This window comes from Scyliorhinus torazame, chromosome 16, assembly GCF_047496885.1.
Source record: "Scyliorhinus torazame isolate Kashiwa2021f chromosome 16, sScyTor2.1, whole genome shotgun sequence".
NCBI lineage: Eukaryota > Metazoa > Chordata > Chondrichthyes > Carcharhiniformes > Scyliorhinidae > Scyliorhinus > Scyliorhinus torazame.
Window position 1 is genome coordinate 92,677,558 of NC_092722.1, and position 18,650 is coordinate 92,696,207.

The following is an 18,650-nucleotide window of genomic DNA, read 5'->3' on the forward strand; positions in this document are numbered from 1 at the left end:
ACCAGGGTCATTCCTATTTCCTTTCTTAAACAGAGGAACAACATTCGCCACTCTCCAGTCCTCTGGCACTATCCCCGCAGACAGTGAGGACCCAAAGATCAAAGCCAAAGGCTCTGCAATCTCATCCCTTGCCTCCCAAAGAATCCTTGGATATATCCCATCTGGCCCAGGGGACTTGTCGACCCTCAGGTTTTTCAAAATTGCGAATACATCCTTCCTCAGAACAACTACCTCCTCCAGCCTACCCGCCTGTATCACAGTCTCATCCTCAAAAACATGGCCCCTCTCCTTGGTGAACACTGAAGAAAAGTGTTCAACGCCTCTCCTATTTCTTCTGACTCCATGCACAAGTTCCCACTACTGTCCTTGACCTACCCTCACCCTGGTCATTCTTTTATTTCTCACATAAGAGTAAAACGTCTTGGGGTTTTCCTTGATCTGACCCGCCAAGGACTTCTCATGCCCCCTCCTAGCTCTCCTAAGCTCTTTTTTTTTATAGCTCATTCCATGCTACCTTGTAACCCTCAAGCGACCCAACTGAACCTTGTTTTCTCATCCTTACATACTCTTCCTTTTTCCTCTTGACAAGACATTCAACCTCTTTTGTGAACCATGGTTCCCTCACACGTGGGGCTATGTGGGGCTACCGTTGAGGCGGGGCAGGCATAAGCTGGCTAGAAAGTTGTGGGTTTGTTTTCTTGTTGACTAATTGATTTTTGGTTTGGTGCATTGTGGATGTTTCCACGTATTGCTGATTGTTTTGTATTTGACTGTGTTCTTTTATCTTATGGAGTTGTTAATCAACTCAAAATGTCTATAACAACACTGCAGTATAGGAAGGATGTGAACACATTGGACAGAGTGCAGAAGAGGTTTACCAGAATGGTTCCAGGGATGAGAAACTTCAGGTTATGATGATAGATTGGAGAGGTTGGTGTCATAATATACACCAGTATATCATGGTGCAGACACACACACACTGATGGACATGCAGTGGGACCAACCAGCATACACAACACTGCAGCCAATCACCAGTGAGAGCACACGCACTATAAAGACAGGGGACGGGAGAGTTCCCGCTCTTTCTAGTATCACCCAGCTCGGAGCACAGAGCTCACAGCCTGCAACACAGACATTCACCATGTGCTGAGTGCATCACCTGGTTAGGACTAGGCAAGGGTCAACATTTAAAGCTGGTATTGCATTTACCCACAGTTCAAGTATGTTAATATAGTTAACCTTATAATAAAATAGAGTTGCACCACTTCCAGTGTTGGTGACCTGTTTGTTATCCAGAACACCCAACACATCAGTTGGGGCTGTTCCTCTTGGAGAGAAGGCAGCAAAAAAGATAGAAATGTTCAGAATCATGAGGGGCTGGAGCTCCTGAGGAGTCAGGATCTGAGATTTCAAGTAATCGGAATGAGAAGCAAAACTGATGTGAGAAAAAGCTTTTTCAAACGTGCAGTTACCGGGAGAAGTACCAGAGCGAGCCGGAGAGGCGCTGTCGCCGGAGGAATGATCTGCTGTGTGGACTGAAGTACTGGACCGAGCCGGAGAGGCGCTGTACCCGGAGGAATGATCTGCTGTGTGGACCTGCAGTTCTGGACCGAGCCGGAGAGGCGCTGTCCTCCGAAGAATGGTCCACCGAGGACCTGCAGTACTGGAGTGAGCCGGAGAGGCGCTGTCCCTGCAGGAATGGTCCGCTGTGTGGATCTGCAGTACTGGTGTGAACCGGCGCGGCGCTGTTCCCGGAGGAATGATCTGCTGTGTGGTCCTGCAGTTCCGTGGTGAGCCGAAACTGCGCTGTACCCGGAGGTGATCTACTTTGTGGGCCTGCAGTACCCGAGTGAGCCGGAGTAGCGCTATCCCTGGAGCTTCGGGCCTTGGTCGCTTGTGCGCAGCTGCCGCACCGACCGGTCACTGAGCCGCGTGTCCTATTCCGTGTTCCCAGAAATGCCGGCACGACTCAGCTGCCAGCCCCAGGACCTGGAGCACAGGATGGAACCCGAGTCCGTGAGCAAGAAGGAAGGCAAAAAAAGCAAGGTGAGGGCCGCGGCCCCGTATGGCAGAGCGGGCCGGCTGTCTGGGCTGAAGCCGGGAAAACGGCGCTGCTCCTGAGCTGGGGAAGCTGCTGTTAGAGCGAGGCAGGAATGTGAGTCACAGAGTTTTTACAGCACAGCAAGAAGTCCTTCGAACCGTTGCGTCCGTGCCGGCCATCAAACACCTGTCATAATCCAATTTTCCAGCAGTTTGTACGCCATTTCAAGTGATAATCTAAATACTTCTTCAATGTTGTGAGTGTTCCCGTCTCCACTACCCTTTCAAGCAGTGAGTTCCAGATTACAACTACCCTCTGGGTGGAAAGGTTTTCCTCAAATCCCCTCTAACCCTCCTTCCCAATAGGGACAGCATGGAGGCACAGTGGTTAGCACTGTTGCTTCACAGCACCAGGGACCCGGGTCAATCTCCCCGTGTCTCCATGGGTTTCCTCCGGGTGCTCCAGTTTCCACCCGTATGACCCAAAAGATGTGCTTGTTAGGTGATTTGGACATTCTGAATTCACCCCGTGTACCCAAACAGGTGCTGTTGTGTGGCGACATGGGGATTTTTACACTAACATCTTTGCAGTGCAGTGCCTACTTGTGACACTAATAAGATTATCATTACAACTACCGTTTGGGCAGCACGGTAGCCTTGTGGATAGCACAATTGCTTCACAGCTCCAGGGTCCCAGGTTCGATTCCAGCTTCGGTCACTGTCTGTGCGGAGTCTGCACATCCTCCCCGTGTGTGCGTGGGTTTCCTCCGGGTGCTCCGGTTTCCTCCCACAGTCCAAAGATGTGCAGGTTAGGTGGATTGGCCATGATAAATTGCCCTTAGTGTCCAAAATTGCCCTTAGTGTTGGGTGGGGTTGCTGGGTTATGGGGATAGGGTGGCAGTGTTGACCTTGGGTAGGGTGCTCTTTCCAAGAGCCGGTGCAGACTTGATGGGCCGAATGGCCTCCTTCTGCACTGTAAATTCTATGAAAAAACTTAAATCTTTGATTATTGACCCCTCTGCTAAGGGAGAAAGTGCCTTATCCACCCTGTCTGTGTTCCTCAATTTTGAATCCGGTGCCCCAAACGCTCCAGCCGAGCAACATCCTGGTGAATCTCCTGTACTGCACCCTTTCTCGTGTATATCACATAGTGTGGTGACAAGAACTGCACACAGTACTCCAACTGTGGTCTAATGTGCATTTTATACAGCTCCATCGTAGTCTCCCTGCTCTTACATTCTGTGCCTTGGTTAATAAAGTTCAGTATCCCATATGTCGTCTTAACACCTCCCCACCCTATCCTGCTCTCTTCAGAGATCTGTGAACATCAACACCAAGGTCCCGGAGATCCTCTGTACTTCCTATTGTCCGACCATTCATTGTGCATTCCCTTGACTTGGTAGTCCTCTCAAAATCCATTACCTGGCACTTTCAAGTTCCATTTGGCACTGTTCTGCCCATCTGACCAGTCTGCATATATCGTCCTGTAATCTAAGGTTTTCCTCAAGCCCAAAGATGTGCAGGTTAGGTGGATTGGTCAGGCTCAATTGCCCCATAATATCCAACGGTTATGTGGGATTACGAGGATAGTGTGGGGGCGTAGGTCTAGGTAGGGTGCTTTTTCAGAGAGGCGGTGCACACTCAATGGGCTGAATGGCCTCCCTCTGCACTGTAGTGATTCTGTGATTCCTCTTCCTCACTATTAACGCACCACCAATTTTTGGTCATCTACAAACTTACAGATCATGTCTGCTACATTAACTTCTGGATTGTTAATGTACACTAGAATCAGCAAGGGACTCACCATCAATCTCTATGGAACACCATTGGACACGGGCTTCAACCATCGCCCTTGCCTCCTGCCATTAAGTCAATTTTGGATCCAAATTGCTCTTACCTTGACCAGTCTCCCATGTGGGACCTTGTCAAAAGCCTCACTGAATCCATTGAAGACTACATCAACTTTCCTCATCTACACACCTCGTCACTTCCTCGGAAAATTCTATCAGATTTGTTAGACATGAATTCTGCCCCCATTAAGCCTTTTACACTCTGACTATCCCAATTAATATTGGGGAAATTGAAATCCCCTACTATTATTGCCCTATTAATTTTACATTTCTGAGACTTGCATACATACAAAACTATAAGATATAGGAACAGAATTAGGCCATTCGGCCCATCGAGTCTGCTCCGCCATTCGATTGTGGTTTATAGGTTTGCCATCCCCATTCTGTCGTCTTCCCGTAACCCCTGATCCCCTGGTTAATCAAGAACCTATCTATCCTACCAGAACATAACCTCACACTTTTCCACATTGTAGTCAATCTGCCACTTATTTGCCCACTCTCCTAGCCTGTTCCAAGTCCTTCTGCAGCCCCCCTTCTTCCTCACCACTGCCTGTCCCTCGACAGATCTTTGTATTATCGCAAACTTAGCAACAGTCCCCTCCGTTCCTTCTTCCAGATGGTTAATGTATATTGTGAAAAGTTGTGGTCCCGACCCTGAAGGTACACCACTGGTCACTGGCTGCCAACCTGAAAAAAAAAACCTTTATCCCCACTCTGCCAGTCAGCCAATCCTCTCTCCAGGCCTGTACCTTGCCCTGGGCTGTTATCTTATTTAGCAGTTTCCTGAACAGCACCTTATCAAAGGTCTTCTGGAAATCCAAATAGATCACGTCCACTGGCTCTCCTTTGTCTAACTTCCTCGTTACTTCCTCAAAGACTTAACAGATTTGCCAGGCATGACCTCCCCTTGACAAAGCCGTGCTGACTCAGTCCTATTTTATCATGCATTTCCAAGTATTCTGCAATCTCATCCTTAATAATGGACTCTCAAATTTTTCCAACGACTGAAGTCAGACTAACTGGCTCATAATTTCCCATCATCTGCCTCTTTCCCTTCTTACATAGGAGCATTCCATTAGCCATTTTTCAGTCCTCTGGGGCCCTCCCTGTCACCAGTAATTCCTGAAAGATCACCATCAATGCCTCCACAATCTCAGCTTTCTCCATTAGGACCCTGGGGGCCATCCATCCAGTCCAAATGTTTTGGATAAAAGGTGGATACCTTCAGACCTTTCAGCTTCCCCAGCATCATCATCTTGGGCACTACACTCGCCTCTGCCCCGTGACTTTGACGGTCTAGCATTGTCAAGTAACAATTCAGTTCCTTCGCCATTTTTGTTTCCTATTACTACTTCATCAGCCTAATTTTCCAGTGGTCCAATGTCTAATCTAGCCTCTCTTCCATTTTGTATATCGAAACAAACTCTTGCAATCTTATTTTGTATTACTAGATATCTTGCGCTCAATTCACCTTCTCCCCCCTTATTGCTTTTTTAGTTGTCCCCTGCTTGCTTTTAACGGCTTCTCACTAATCCTCGCCACATCATATGCTTTTTCCTTTGTTTTATGTTTCCTTGATTTCCCTTGCCAGCAATAGTTGCCTCGTCCTCTTAGCATGTTTCCTCCTCCTTGGGATGAATTTGTGTTGTGCTTCCCAAATTATCCCCCAAAGATCCTGCCATTGCTGTTCCACTGTCTTCCCTGCTAGGCTCCTTTTCCAATCAATTCTGGCCAGCTCCTCACTCATATGGTTGTTTACTCATTTACTCAATTGTAAAACAGTTACACCTGATTCCAGAGTCTCCCCCTCAAACTGCAGTGTAAATTCCATCATGTTGTGGTCACTGCTCCTTAAGGGTTCCTTCACCTTAAGTTCCTTAATCAGGTCTACCTCATTACACATCACCAAATCTAGAATTGCCTGTTCCCTCGTGGGCACAAGCTGCTCCAAGAACCACCTCGTAAACATTCCACAAATTCCTTTTCTTGGGATCCGCTACCAATCTGATTTTCCCAGTCCACCTGCATATTGAAGTCTCCCATAATTATTGTACATTTCTTTACATGCCTTTTCTAACTCCTGTTTTATTCTCTGCCCCACGCTGACTACTGCTTGTGGGCCTGTACATAACTCCCATCAGGGTCTTTTTTTTCCCCTTTGCGTTTCCTCACCTCTACCCACACAGATTCCACGCCTTCCCACCCTATAATTGCTTCTTGTTATCGAGTTAGTTAAATTTTTGTTAGTAATAAGCAACCCCACCCCCTCTGCCCATCTACCTGTCCTTTCGATAGGATATTTAGGTCCCAGCTCTGATCCCCCTTGTCATCTTACCCGCCAATTTCAATATGTGCTTGTTCTGTATATTGTGTGCATTTAAGTACAACACCCTCAGTCCTCTGTGGACTGCCCCCCTTCTCATAGTTGTCCCCTTATCTGCTGTGCCTGGTGTTAGATTCCTGCTGTTTTCTATACTCTCTGTTCTATTACTAAAACAGAAAATACTGGACGACCACTGGTCCGGCAGCATCTGTTGTCATGGGAGTGTCCCTAAAGTGTTTTTGTCTCAGCACATGGCTTCAGTGATGTTGTTGTGTGGGTGGAGCTGGCCTGTGACTGGGGTTTTACTTTTGTTTTTGAGTTGGTTTTACTTTCGCTTTGAGTTTGAACTGGTTTGTACAGCACAGGTTGAAAAAGAAAGATTTTTTCCCTCTATTTGTATTTTAAAAGCTGTTTCCAGACTGCTTGATAACTTGAAAATAAATAATTGTTTTATGGAAGAAATTTAAACCTGCTGTTTTGGAAAGGACACAAGTGCCCAAACCAGGTCTTGAGTGCTGTGTGCTGGGCCATACCTTTGAAAATGGTTTTCTGGGATCTTGTTATTAAATTGGAACAGCTTAAGGAGGACATTTATTGAGGGAATAGAGTACTGTAGCTGTGTGGGGTATTTATGTTGGTAGTTGATAAAAATGCTTACTGTGTGTGTTTATAAAAATGTCAACTAAATTTGTAGAATAAACTTTGTTTTTGGTTAAAAGTGCTTAAGGCCTCTGTTGAAAAAGGTGTGTGACGGATTTAGGTTATTCCGGACCTGATAATACTTTATTAATAACCTATGCTCTAGGTTAACCCACCAAAACAGGGTTTCTCTGCTAAGACTCAAAATAGATCTCACGAAGGGAGAATGCTTTTCCGGGTCTCAGACAGTTAAACAGGATCTCAGTAACTTTTTATGGGAAAAGTTCAGATACGTCACTCATAACTAAATCGTTACCTCTGTCGTTGTGGGTCCTAGTCATTTAAGACTTCCTAAATGAGTGTCTAGGATTTTAAACTTTGAGAGTAAGTCTACACAGTATAATTGCAATCAAAGCATTTTTATTGTAAAATGCTCCCAATAGATACATACAGAATTGCAGAATTAAAAATATAAATTGATTAACAGTCTTTAGTTATCTGTTAATAATATAAAAACCCGTTAACAGTCCTTTATCTGCTAACACACTAACTTCTCGGAAGAGAATGAGATATCTGAAACATGGAAAATCCTAAAGTATCTCCTATCAATTTCTAATACATTTCTAAGAAGCTTAACAGAAACATATTTACAAAACCATGATGGTCTTTGTTTGATGAGACAAGTTTGAAGAACAGAGCTTTGACCCACACTCCTGCAGGGGAGTGAAAAGGTACCTCTGCCAAAATGCCCCTTTTTTATACATAAAATCTTCTAATCAGTCAAGGACTGTCTCTGTTGTCTTATCACTTATTGTTGGTTAATTGTCTATAGCCAAATGGCTAATTTGATGTATTATCATCAATATATGTTTTAATGATCTTAGTGTCTGCGTGAATGTCAGGTGTCTTAAGATATATTGGCAAAGAGGGACTCGTATAGAGATCTGTCTTTTTTCAGTGTTGTCATGTTTCTTAGATATCAAAACAGACACTTCTCTGAGGATGTTACTGTAAGTGTCAAGCATTATATAGTTAAGGAAGGACTTGTGTATTCATTTATCTGAAAAATTTCCTGTCCTCATGGTTTGAATACTCATAGGTGCAGGGGAGTGATCTAAAGAATTTACGGTGTGTCAAAGCAAGGTTTTCCTTATCCTGTATTTGTTTGGAATGTATTAATGATCCTTGAAGTCAGCTCGGAGTTTTTCCCAGCAAATGGTGACTTCTGGATGACCTTTAGCTGAAGTGGTTTTATTCCACTTTGAATTAAAATACTGGTATAAATTTCTGTTGCCTTATTTCGAACCAAATTCTGCGGCGAATGTGATATTCATCACAGGGGCTGGTTTAGCACAGAGGGCTAAACAGCTGGCTTGTAATGCAGAACAATGGCAGCAGCGCGGGTTCAATTCCCATACCAGCCTCCCCGAACAGGCGCCGGAATGTGGCGACTAGGGGCTTTTCACAGATTTGTTAGTGCTCTTTGGGGGGGTTTAAACTAATGCAGCAGGGGCATGGGAACCTGGATTGTAGTTTTAGGGTAAGGGAGAATGAGAGTATAGAGGTCAGGAGCTCAGATTTAACGTCGCAGGAGGGGGCCAGTGTTCAGGTAGGTGGTTTGAAGTGTGTCTACTTCAATGCCAGGAGTATACGAAATAAGGTAGGGGAACTGGCAGCATGGGTTGGTACCTGGGACTTCGATGTTGTGGCCATTTCGGAGACATGGATAGAGCAGGGACAGGAATGGATGTTGCAGGTTCCGGGGTTTAGGTGTTTTAGTAAGCTCAGAGAAGGAGGCAAAAGAGGGGGAGGTGTGGCGCTGCTAGTCAAGAGCAGTATTACGGTGGCGGAGAGGATGCTAGATGGGGACTCATCTTCCGAGGTAGTATGGGCTGAGGTTAGAAACAGGAAAGGAGAGGTCACCCTGTTGGGAGTTTTCTATAGGCCTCCAAATAGTTCTAGGCATATAGAGGAAAGGATGGCGAGGATGATCCTGGATAAGATCGAAAGTAATAGGGTAGTTATTATGGGAGACTTTAACTTTCCAAATATTGACTGGAAAAGATATAGTTCGAGTACATTAGATGGGTCGTTTTTTGTACAGTGTGTGCAGGAGGGTTTCCTGACACAGTTTGTTGACAGGCCAACAAGAGGCGAGGCCACATTGGATTTGGTTTTGGGTAATGAACCAGGCCAGGTGTTGGATTTGGAGGTAGGTGAGCACTTTGGGGACAGTGACGACAATTCGGTGACGTTTACGTTAAGGATGGAAAGGGATAAGTATACACCGCAGGGCAAGAGTTATAGCTGGGGGAAGGGAAATTATGATGCCATTAGACGTGACTTGGGGGGGATAAGGTGGAGAGGTAGGCTGCAAGTGTTGGACACACTGGATAAGTGGAGCTTGTTCAAGGATCAGCTACTGCGTGTTCTTGATAAGCATGTACCGGTCAGGCAGGGAGGAAGGCGTCGAGCGAGGGAACCGTGGTTTACCAAAGAAGTGGAATCTCTTGTTAAGAGGAAGAAGGAGGCCTATGTGAAGATGAGGTGTGAAGTTTCAGTTGGGGCGATGGATAGTTACAAGGTAGCGAGGAAGGATCTAAAGAGAGAGCTAAGACGAGCAAGGAGGGGACATGAGAAGTATTTGGCAGGAAGGATCAAGGAAAACCCAAAAGCTTTCTATAGGTATGTCAGGAATAAGTGAATGACTAGGGACAGAGTAGGACCAGTCAAGGACAGGGATGGGAAGTTGTGTGTAGAGTCTGAAGAGATAGGCGAGATACTAAATGAATATTTTTCGTCAGTATTCATTCAGGAAAAAGATAATGTTGTGGAGGAGAATGCTGAGATCCAGGTAAATAGATTAGATGGCATTGAGGTACGTAGGGAAGAGGTGTTGGCAATTCTGGACAGGCTGAAAATAGATAAGTCCCCGGGACCTGATGGGATTTATCCTCGGATTCTCTGGGAGGCCAGGGAAGAGATTGCTGGACCATTGGCTTTGATTTTTATGTCATCATTGGATACAGGAATAGTGCCAGAGGACTGGAGGATAGCAAATGTGGTCCCTTTGTTCAAAAAGGGGAGCAGAGACAACCCCGGCAACTGTAGATCGGTGAGCCTCACGTCTGTAGTGGGTAAAGTCTTGGAGGGGATTATAAGAGACAAGATTTATAATCATCTAGATAGGAATAATATGATCAGGGATAGTCAGCATGGCTTTGTGAAGGGTAGGTCATGCCTCACAAACCTTATCGAGTTCTTTGAGAAGGTGACTGAACAGGTAGACGAGGGTAGAGCAGAAATTGGCTAGCTGAAAGAAGACAGAGGGTGGTGGTTGATGGGAAATGTTCAGAATGGAGTTCAGTTACAAGTGGAGTACCACAAGGATCTGTTCTGGGGCCGTTGCTGTTTGTCATTTTTATCAATGACCTCGAGGAAGGCGCAGAAGGGTGGGTGAGTAAATTTGCAGACGATACTAAAGTCGGTGGTGTTGTCGATAGTGTGGAAGGAAGTGGAAGGTTACAGAGGGATATAGATAAGCTGCAGTGCTGGGCTGAGAGGTGGCAAATGGAGTTTAATGTAGAGAAGTGTGAGGTGATTCACTTTGGAAGGAAAAACAGGAATGTGGAATATTTGGCTAATGGAAAAGTTCTTGAAAGTGTGGATGAGCAGAGGGATCTAGGTGTCCATGTACATAGATCCCTGAAAGTTGCCACACAGGTTGATAGGGTGGTGAAGTAGGCCTATGGAGTGTTGGCCTTTATTGGTAGAGGGATTGAGTTCCGGAGTCAGGAGGTCATGTTGCAGCTGTACAGAACTCTGGTACGGCCGCATTTGGAGTATTGCGTACAGTTCTGGTCACCGCATTATAGGAAGGACGTGGAGGCTTTGGAACGGGTGCAGAGGAGATTTACCAGGATGTTGCCTGGTATGGAGGGAAAATCTTATGAGGAAAGGCTGATGGACTTGAGGTTGTTTTCGTTAGAGAGAAGAAGGTTAAGAGGAGACTTAATAGAGGCATACAAAATGATCAGAGGGTTAGATAGGGTGGACAGTGAGAGCCTTCTCCCGCGGATGGAAATGGCTAGCACGAGGGGACATAGCCTTAAACTGAGGGGTAATAGATATAGGACAGAGGTCAGAGGAGGTAGGTTCTTTACACAAAGAGTAGTGAGGCCGTGGAATGCCCTACCTGCTACAGTGGTGAACTCGCCAACATTGAGGGCATTTAAAAGTTTATTGGATAAACATATGGATGATAATGGTATAGTGTAGGTTAGATGGCTTTTGTTTCGGTGCAACATCGTGGGCCGAAGGGCCTGTACTGCGCTGTATTGTTCTATGTTCTATGTTCTATTTTCATTGAAGCCTACTTGTGACAATAAGCGATTATTATAACACCTGAATGGCAGGCCTTTGTGCTCATTGTAACCAAAATAAATGAACAGTTGTAGGTCAGGTGAACTCCATGATATACTTTTGGAGTTTTCTAAACCCTGGCCCATAACAAATTGGGGGCTCTTCTGGGATAAAAGTCTATCTTTCGTGATTGGGTTGGCTTAGTGAACTTAGACAGTGAGGGGTGAGCATATTTGTGTCTGCTTTTCAGGTGACTGGCAATTACAGTGCAGATAAGGCCTTATCGGTAATCTGGCAGTGCTGGAGTTCTTGTTACTAGTTGTCTATGCCCTCAGCTCTTGTCCCTCTGTGGATGGTCTTCCTCTTGGCTGGTGAAGGGTTCACCGTTGTTGATGGCTGTCGAAGCTGCAGTCGAGTGGTGGGCTGTGTAGCACCCTTTATCCTTGAGACCTTTGCACTCTTTTGGGCGGTCCCAAGTGACTGTCCAATGGATTGATCAGTTCTCGGATCACCTTGATGGCTGGGCGCGTCCCAGTCGGCCATAGCCGTTAGTGTCTGAGGCACATAGGCCTTCCCAAATAAGGAAAGCAGGCGCCACTGAGTCTGCCACTTACTGTCAGTTTCTACCTGGAGCCCATTGTCCCGGAATGGCCATTTTCCTTTGTTAGTTTCTGCATAAATCTGAGCTGCAGCCTTTTGTATAATTGCATGCTGCAGCCTGTCTGTGTTCAGACTTGGCCAAATTTCCTATCGATATCTGCGGGTGGCCATTTTAGATAGCCACATATCCCTCCTCTTTATCCTGAAGCGTGGTGGATCACCAAATTGGACTGCCCTGTATCCCCAGTCATCTGTCGGTCAAGTAAGGCCCTAACTCATGCTACATCAGGCATTGTCAAACTCGGGTGAAACCCGCAGGTGGGTGTCGGGAGGGTCGCGGAGCCGTCCGTCGCGGCGCTCCCGATCGCCCAAATCCGCGCACAACAGCAGGAGCAGGCTTTTAATAATGCCGGCTGCAAGCTGCCTTCAAAATGGTAAGGAACAGATTTAAAAAATTTCAGCCACACTGCGCATGCATGCCCGATCATCGGTGCGCATGCACAAAACTATGCAAATGCGCACCGATGATCGGGCATGCATGCGCAGTGTGGCAGCATTTTTAGTAATATGGTCGCAGCCTTTTTTTTTCAAGTTTGGGGGGCCAAAGGGACCCAAAACCTTCTCCATTTTTGTCAGCAGCAAACAAGGTAAACAAACTCAGGGTCGCGCAGGTCGACCGGCGTGGGCTGCAAAGGTCGGCCGGGTTGGGTCCAGTAGGTTGGCCGGTTGGTAAAAATGGGTCCCTGGAAAAAAAGTTTGAAAAACACTGTGCTACATAATACATTAATATGACCTAACTTCACACAAGTGCACTGTTAAAAATATAAAATAATCTTATCCTGCCACAGTCATCCTATTTCCTTATAAAATTACAAAACGTGTATACAGTACAGAGTTTTAAAGCAACAGCATCAAATTGCACAGCATTACAGTATCAAAAAGTCTCAACACGAGGAGGGTCTGAATAGCCCATTTAGCAGCAGGTACATGTAAACTTGGGCAATTGAGTATGAGTCCCAGGGAATCTCTTTAGTTTGAAGTAAAGGGGCTTGGGTTGTAAACATGGGTCCCAAGTCCCGTGCGTCTAATGATTTTTGCTTTCCACCTACGGAACTGGACTGTGAGGATAATAAGGTTAGAGCCCCAATCCCAGAAATCATCCCACCAAGTAGTGGCCTTGATTTCTGCGATCTGCTGGGTGACATCTTTGGACTGCTGTATTACTTTGGTGAATGTTTTGTGAGCTGTGGCCAATTTTGCTTAATTTGGTGCAGTTCCTCAGGTAGGGATCGATGTTCAGTGTAGTGTTCTTCGTAATAATCCCCCAGGTTTTGCTCGAGTTCGTCAGTGGCATTGATGTCTACCGTTTCCCTTCTGTGGATGTTAATTAAATGTATGAGGCCCACCCTGGCCGGAATGTCAGGTTTTATGCAGAAGGTCTTGTTGCTGAAGTCACAGTGCCATATTGCTATTGCTTTAGGGAGGTGATCAAGCAGTACTCCCTTGTATGCTACCTGAATGATGTCTGTATCCAGGCTGCGTGCCTCTTTGGTACAATGTAAAGATGTGTTTGTTTGGAAGCCGCACATAGCATGCTTGTTCAAATAGACTGGGTTAGGGCATTTGATTATCTCGTCGGTTTGCTGACATCTATTTAGAGTGGTGCCTATAAGCATTCCTTTCTTCTTCCTTCTCCACTGCGTATGGTAAAATCCTGTCATGTCCTATCCAGACATTGACGGATGCAGCACGGAGGCACATTGGTTAGCACAGTTGCTTCACAGCTCCAGGGTCCCAGGTTCGATTCCTGGCTTGGGTCACTGTCTGTGTGGAATCTGCCCGTTCTCCCCTTGTCTGCGCGAGTTTCCTCCGGGTGCTCTGGTTTCCCCTCACAGTCCAAAGATGTGCAAGTTAGGTGGATTGGTCATGATAAATTGCCCTTAGTGTCCAAAAAGGTTAGGTGGGGTTACTGGGTTAGGGGGATAGGGTAGAAGTGTGGGCTTAAGTGGGGTGCTCTTTCCAAGGGCCGGTCCAGACTCCATGGGCTGAACGGCCTCCTTCTGCACTGTAAATTCTATGATTTGTCCAGGGGCCTTCTACAGAACGGGTGGGCCTTAAATGTCCCTTCCTGGCATACCGGTCAGGGTTGTTCTGAGCGCAGATGAGGCCGTTCTGTATGTAATGGGTCACATCCCCCCTTAATTCAGGCCACCAGCACAAGGTTTTCAGGTGATTTATGGTAGGTCTACACCCTGGTGTCCCTGTCCGTCATGGAATTGGTATATGAGCTGATTTCTTAAGAATAAATCATCCTGTATGTTGAGCTTGTCCTTCCATTTATCATATGGGGCCGGGCAATTACCATTCAGAACCCGCTTGAGGGACCCGTCTGCGCATTGTGCTTGGGCTAGATCCGCTATGCTAGTCTGAACCGCATTCATTGGTTCGCGTCCGGGTGGTTGCCAGAAGTGACCATTGCGGGCCCCAGCTTTAGCTAAGTTGCTAGGTGCGGTGGTGATTCTTAACTTTAATGATGCCGTATGTAGCTTCTTTAATGTTAAGGGAAATTTACATTAGAGATTATTCATTTAATCTCTTTATTTTATTATGTTTAAATACGAGCTTATGCCTGCAATAGCGTGGACTGACAACCACGGCAATCTAATGGATGAGGGAGGGAGAGGGGGCGGCGTGGAAGAGGCTGGAGATGGCGTCCTGTAAAGGAACGAGCCTAAAGGCGCTGGTGACGGCGCCGCTACCGCTTTCCCCGAAAAGGTATAACCACGAACCCAGTGGTGGTGGCAACCATAAGGATCTGGGGGCAATGGAGGCGACATAGGGGGCTGACGGATGCCTCGGTGTGGTCCCCGATCAGGAATAACCATAGGTTTGTCCCAGGAAGGATGGACGGAGGGTTCCAGAGCTGGCATCGGGCAGGAATTAGGAGATTGAGAGACTTGTTTATTGACGGGGAGTTTGCGAGCCTGGGAGCGCTGGAGGAAAAGTATGAGTTGCCCCCGGGGAATATCTTTAGATATATGCAAGTGAGGGCGTTTGCGAGGCAACAGGTGAGGGAATTTCCGCTGCTCCCGACACAGGGGATCCAGGATAGTGATTTTGGGGGTATGGGTCGGGGAGGGCAAAGTGTCTGAAATATATCAGGAGATGAGAGACGAGGGGGAGGCGCTGGTAGAGGAGCTGAAAGGAAAATGGGAAGAAGAGCTGGGGAAGGAGATTGAGGAGGGGCTGTGGGCTGATGCCCTAAGTAGGGTAAATTCCTCTTTCTCGTGTGTCAGGCTTCACCTGATACAATTCAAGGTTCTACACAGAGCACACATGACGGGAGCAAGACTGAGCAGGTTCTTCGGAGTGGAGGACAGGTGCGGGAGGTGCTTGGGAAGCCCGGCGAACCACACACATATGTTCTGGTCGTGTCCGGCACTGGATGAGTACTGGAGGGGAGTGGCAAGAGTGGTTTCAAAGGTGGTGATGGTCCGGGTCAAGCCAGGCTGGGGGTTAGCTATATTTGGGGTAGCGGAAGAGCCGGGAGTGCAGGAGGCGAAAGAGGCCGATATTCTGGCCTTTGCGTCCCTGGTAGCCCGGCGAAGGATCTTACTTATGTGGAAGGAAGCGAAACCCCCGGTGTGGAGGCCTGGATAAACGACATGGCAGGGTTCATAAAACCGGAACGGATGAAGTTTGCGTTGAGAGGATTGGTTCAGGGGTTCTCCAGGCGGTGGCAACCGTTCCTTGACTATCTCGCGGAATGTTAAGGGAAAATAGATCGTCAGCAGCCCAGAGGGTGTGGGGGGGGGGGGGGGGGCACTATTTCTTGTTACTTAGCTAGTTCACTTTTATTTAAATAATGTTACTTATTAGTTATTGTGTTATCTCTTATGTTGATTTGTAAAGTGGAAAAATTGTGTTTGAAAACGTTAATAAAATATATATTTTTTTAAAAAGAGTAAGGGGGCTGAAGGTAGGGGCTTACTGTCTGTAGAAACAAAACCACGAGCTTCCCACAGGGGAAGGAACTTGGTCAAACTGTTGCAGACATACATGCTCTCTGAGTGTATGTCAGCAGGCGTTGGGAAAGATTCCGGGTGGGCAACCATATAAGCTATGGCTGCAAGTTCAGCGGCCTGGGCTCCTAGGTGTCCTGGTAGATTAAGGACTACTTCTTCTGTGGGTGTCCCTGTGAATCCTCTATATACATACCATACCCAGTTATCCTATTGCCATCCTCAATAGTGGAAGAGCCATCTACATAAATTTTGAATGCGTCACTCAATTGTTGAGGGCCTGCCTTCTTGTTGCCTGCCCATGGCTGTAGTGATCTGGGAATGAAGGGTAACCCAACAGGGTGTTTGGCTGTTATCACCTGACACTCGTGGGGTTCCTCCATCGTGTAAATTATCCGCCAAAAATGTTGGGACCTTGGTGCGTTTTACAGAGATGTCCCTGCCCTGTAGTAATAATGTCCATCGCGTGGCTCGAACCTGGCTAACTGAACCGTCCGTAAGTCGCCCATCTAAGAGAAGCTGAGTCGGGGTGTGTTCGGTACGGATCTTGACCGGGTTGAGTCCCGTAAAGTAGGCGAAGTATTGGACCGCCCAAAAGACTGAGCAGGGGTCGCTCACACCCAGAAAACCCTTGTGCTGTGGGGTCTAAAACTCTGGAGGTGTACGCTACGGGGCCTAATCGGTCATGTTGTTCCTGTATAGCTAAAATGGTCTGATCAGTGGCTGCTACCTCTATGGCATATGGCAATTCGGGGTCAGGAACCTGCAAAGCAGGGGCTGTGGTGAGGGTGCGCTTTAAATCGTTGACTGCCTCTGTACGCTGTGGAGCCCATTTCCAGGGCTCATTTCTTTTTCAAAGTTCTGAGTGGGGTGGCTTTAGCGGCAAATCCATCGATGTGATTCCTACAATACCCGACTAATCCAAAAAATGAGCGGAGTGTACTCACATTATGGGGCTGGGGCTGTTGTAGAATGGTGTCAATCCGTTTCCTTTCTATTTCCCTCTTCACGTGGGTGATGATGGTACCCAAATATAGTACCTTTGCCTTCATAATTTGCGGTTTCTTTGAGTTGACCTTGCAGAGTGGAGCAGGGCTAGCAGTTTGTCTAGCAGAGTTCCTCTCTGGTGTTGGTCTGCAGTAGCAGGTCGTCCACATACTGTACTAGGCAATCGGGATGGGAGAATTTGGACAGACCAGTAGCTAGCTGCCAGTGAAAAATAGATGGCGAATTGTGGAAGCCCTGTGGGAGGCACGTCCAAGTATATTGCCGGCCTTGAAACGTAAAGGTGAACTTATACTGGCAAGCTCGGTCTAAGGGTATGGACCAGAAACCAGTGCTAATGTCTAGCACGGTGAAATATTTAGCTTGCACCCCTGCTTCATCATGGTCGTGGGGCTTCTTGCTACAGTAGGGGCGGTGAGTGGGGTTACTTTATTTAATTCATGATAATCAATAGTCAAACGCCATGATCCGTCTGCCTTTTTGACTGGCCAAATTGGGGCATTGTTAGTAGATGCTACCGGTCGGATTACACCCTGTTGCACCTGCCTTGCCTGAAGGCTCTATACCTCGGGTATTGAGCTGCCAGTCCTGCCCCATGCCTCTATGATAGCAATATTATCATACTCCCATGTGTTAATTAATGTTCAGTTCATCAGCCTTACTCTTGATTAATAATGGGATCAGGGGTTATGGGGAGAAGGCAGGAGAATGGGGATGAGATAATATCAGCCATGATTGAATGGCAGAGCAGACTCGATGGGCCAAGTGACCTAATTCTGCTCCTATGCCTTTATGGTCTTATGGACTTACCCGTAAGGCTCCTTGCATTAAAATAAAGCAAAATTTAATGAGTTAGGAGTAAAACTAAAAAGTAGGACCTCAAAGGTAGTAATTTCAGGATTGCTACCAGTGCCACCTGCTCGTCAGAGTAGGAATGTCAGGATGGATAAGGTGAATACGTGGCTTGAGAGATGGTGCAAGAGGGAGGGATTCAAATTCTTGGGACATTGGAACCGGTTCTGTTGGAGGTGGGACCAGTACATACCGGACGGTCTGCATCTGGGCAGGACTGGAACCCATTGTCCTAAGAGGAGCGTTTGTTAGTGCCGTTGGGGAGGGTTTAAACTAATGTGGCAGGGGGATGGGAACCGATGCAGGAAGTCGGAGGGAACTAAAGTGGGATACAAACAAAAGGCAGTAAGGGAAAAAGTGAAAGGCAGAGAAACCAAAATCAAAAAGGGTCAGAGTACAGAGACTGTGAAAAACTCTGAATGGGTCCAGTAAAGCTAAGAGAAATAAAACACAGGGACAGTGCACAAAACGTGATAGAACATACAGTGCAGAAGTAGGCCTTTCGGCCCATCGAGTCTGCACCGACCCAATTAAGCCCTCACTTCCACCCTAGCCCTGTAACCCAATAACCCCTCCTAACCTTTTTTGGTCACTAAGGGCAATTTATCATGGCCAATCCACCTCACCTGCATGTCTTTGGATTGTGGGACGAAACTGGAGCAGCCAGCGGAACCCACGCAGACACGGGGAGAACGTGCAGATTCCGCACAGACAGTGACCCAGCAAGGAATCGAACCTGGGACCCTGGTGCTGTGAAGCCGCAGTGCTAATCACTTGTGCTGCGCGTGATGGGACTGCTGGTCTGAGAAAGCAAGGCAGAGAGCAAGGGAAGTCTAGATTAAACTGAATTTATTTTAATGCAAGAAGCCTGAAGGGCAAGGTAGATGAACTCAGGGCAAGGATGGGTACATGGAACTGGGATATTGTAGCTATTACTGAAACAATGGTTAAGGGAGG

General features: G+C 46.9%; 1 protein-coding gene across 2 annotated transcripts in view; it reads left to right on the forward strand.

Annotated features, from left to right (window-relative positions):
• The first annotated feature begins 1,896 nt into the window (after window positions 1–1,896).
• Window positions 1,897–18,650, forward strand: part of LOC140392950 (nucleolar RNA helicase 2-like) — a 170,931-nt gene continuing 154,177 nt past the window's right edge. Inside the window, exon 1 of one of the 2 annotated variants that reach the window (XM_072478750.1) lies at window positions 1,897–2,046. In XM_072478750.1, the coding sequence (XP_072334851.1) occupies window positions 1,957–2,046 (90 nt within the window). In that variant the 5' untranslated portion in view covers window positions 1,897–1,956. The remainder of the gene's footprint in view (window positions 2,047–18,650) is intronic. The other variant, XM_072478749.1, reaches the window with a different exon arrangement.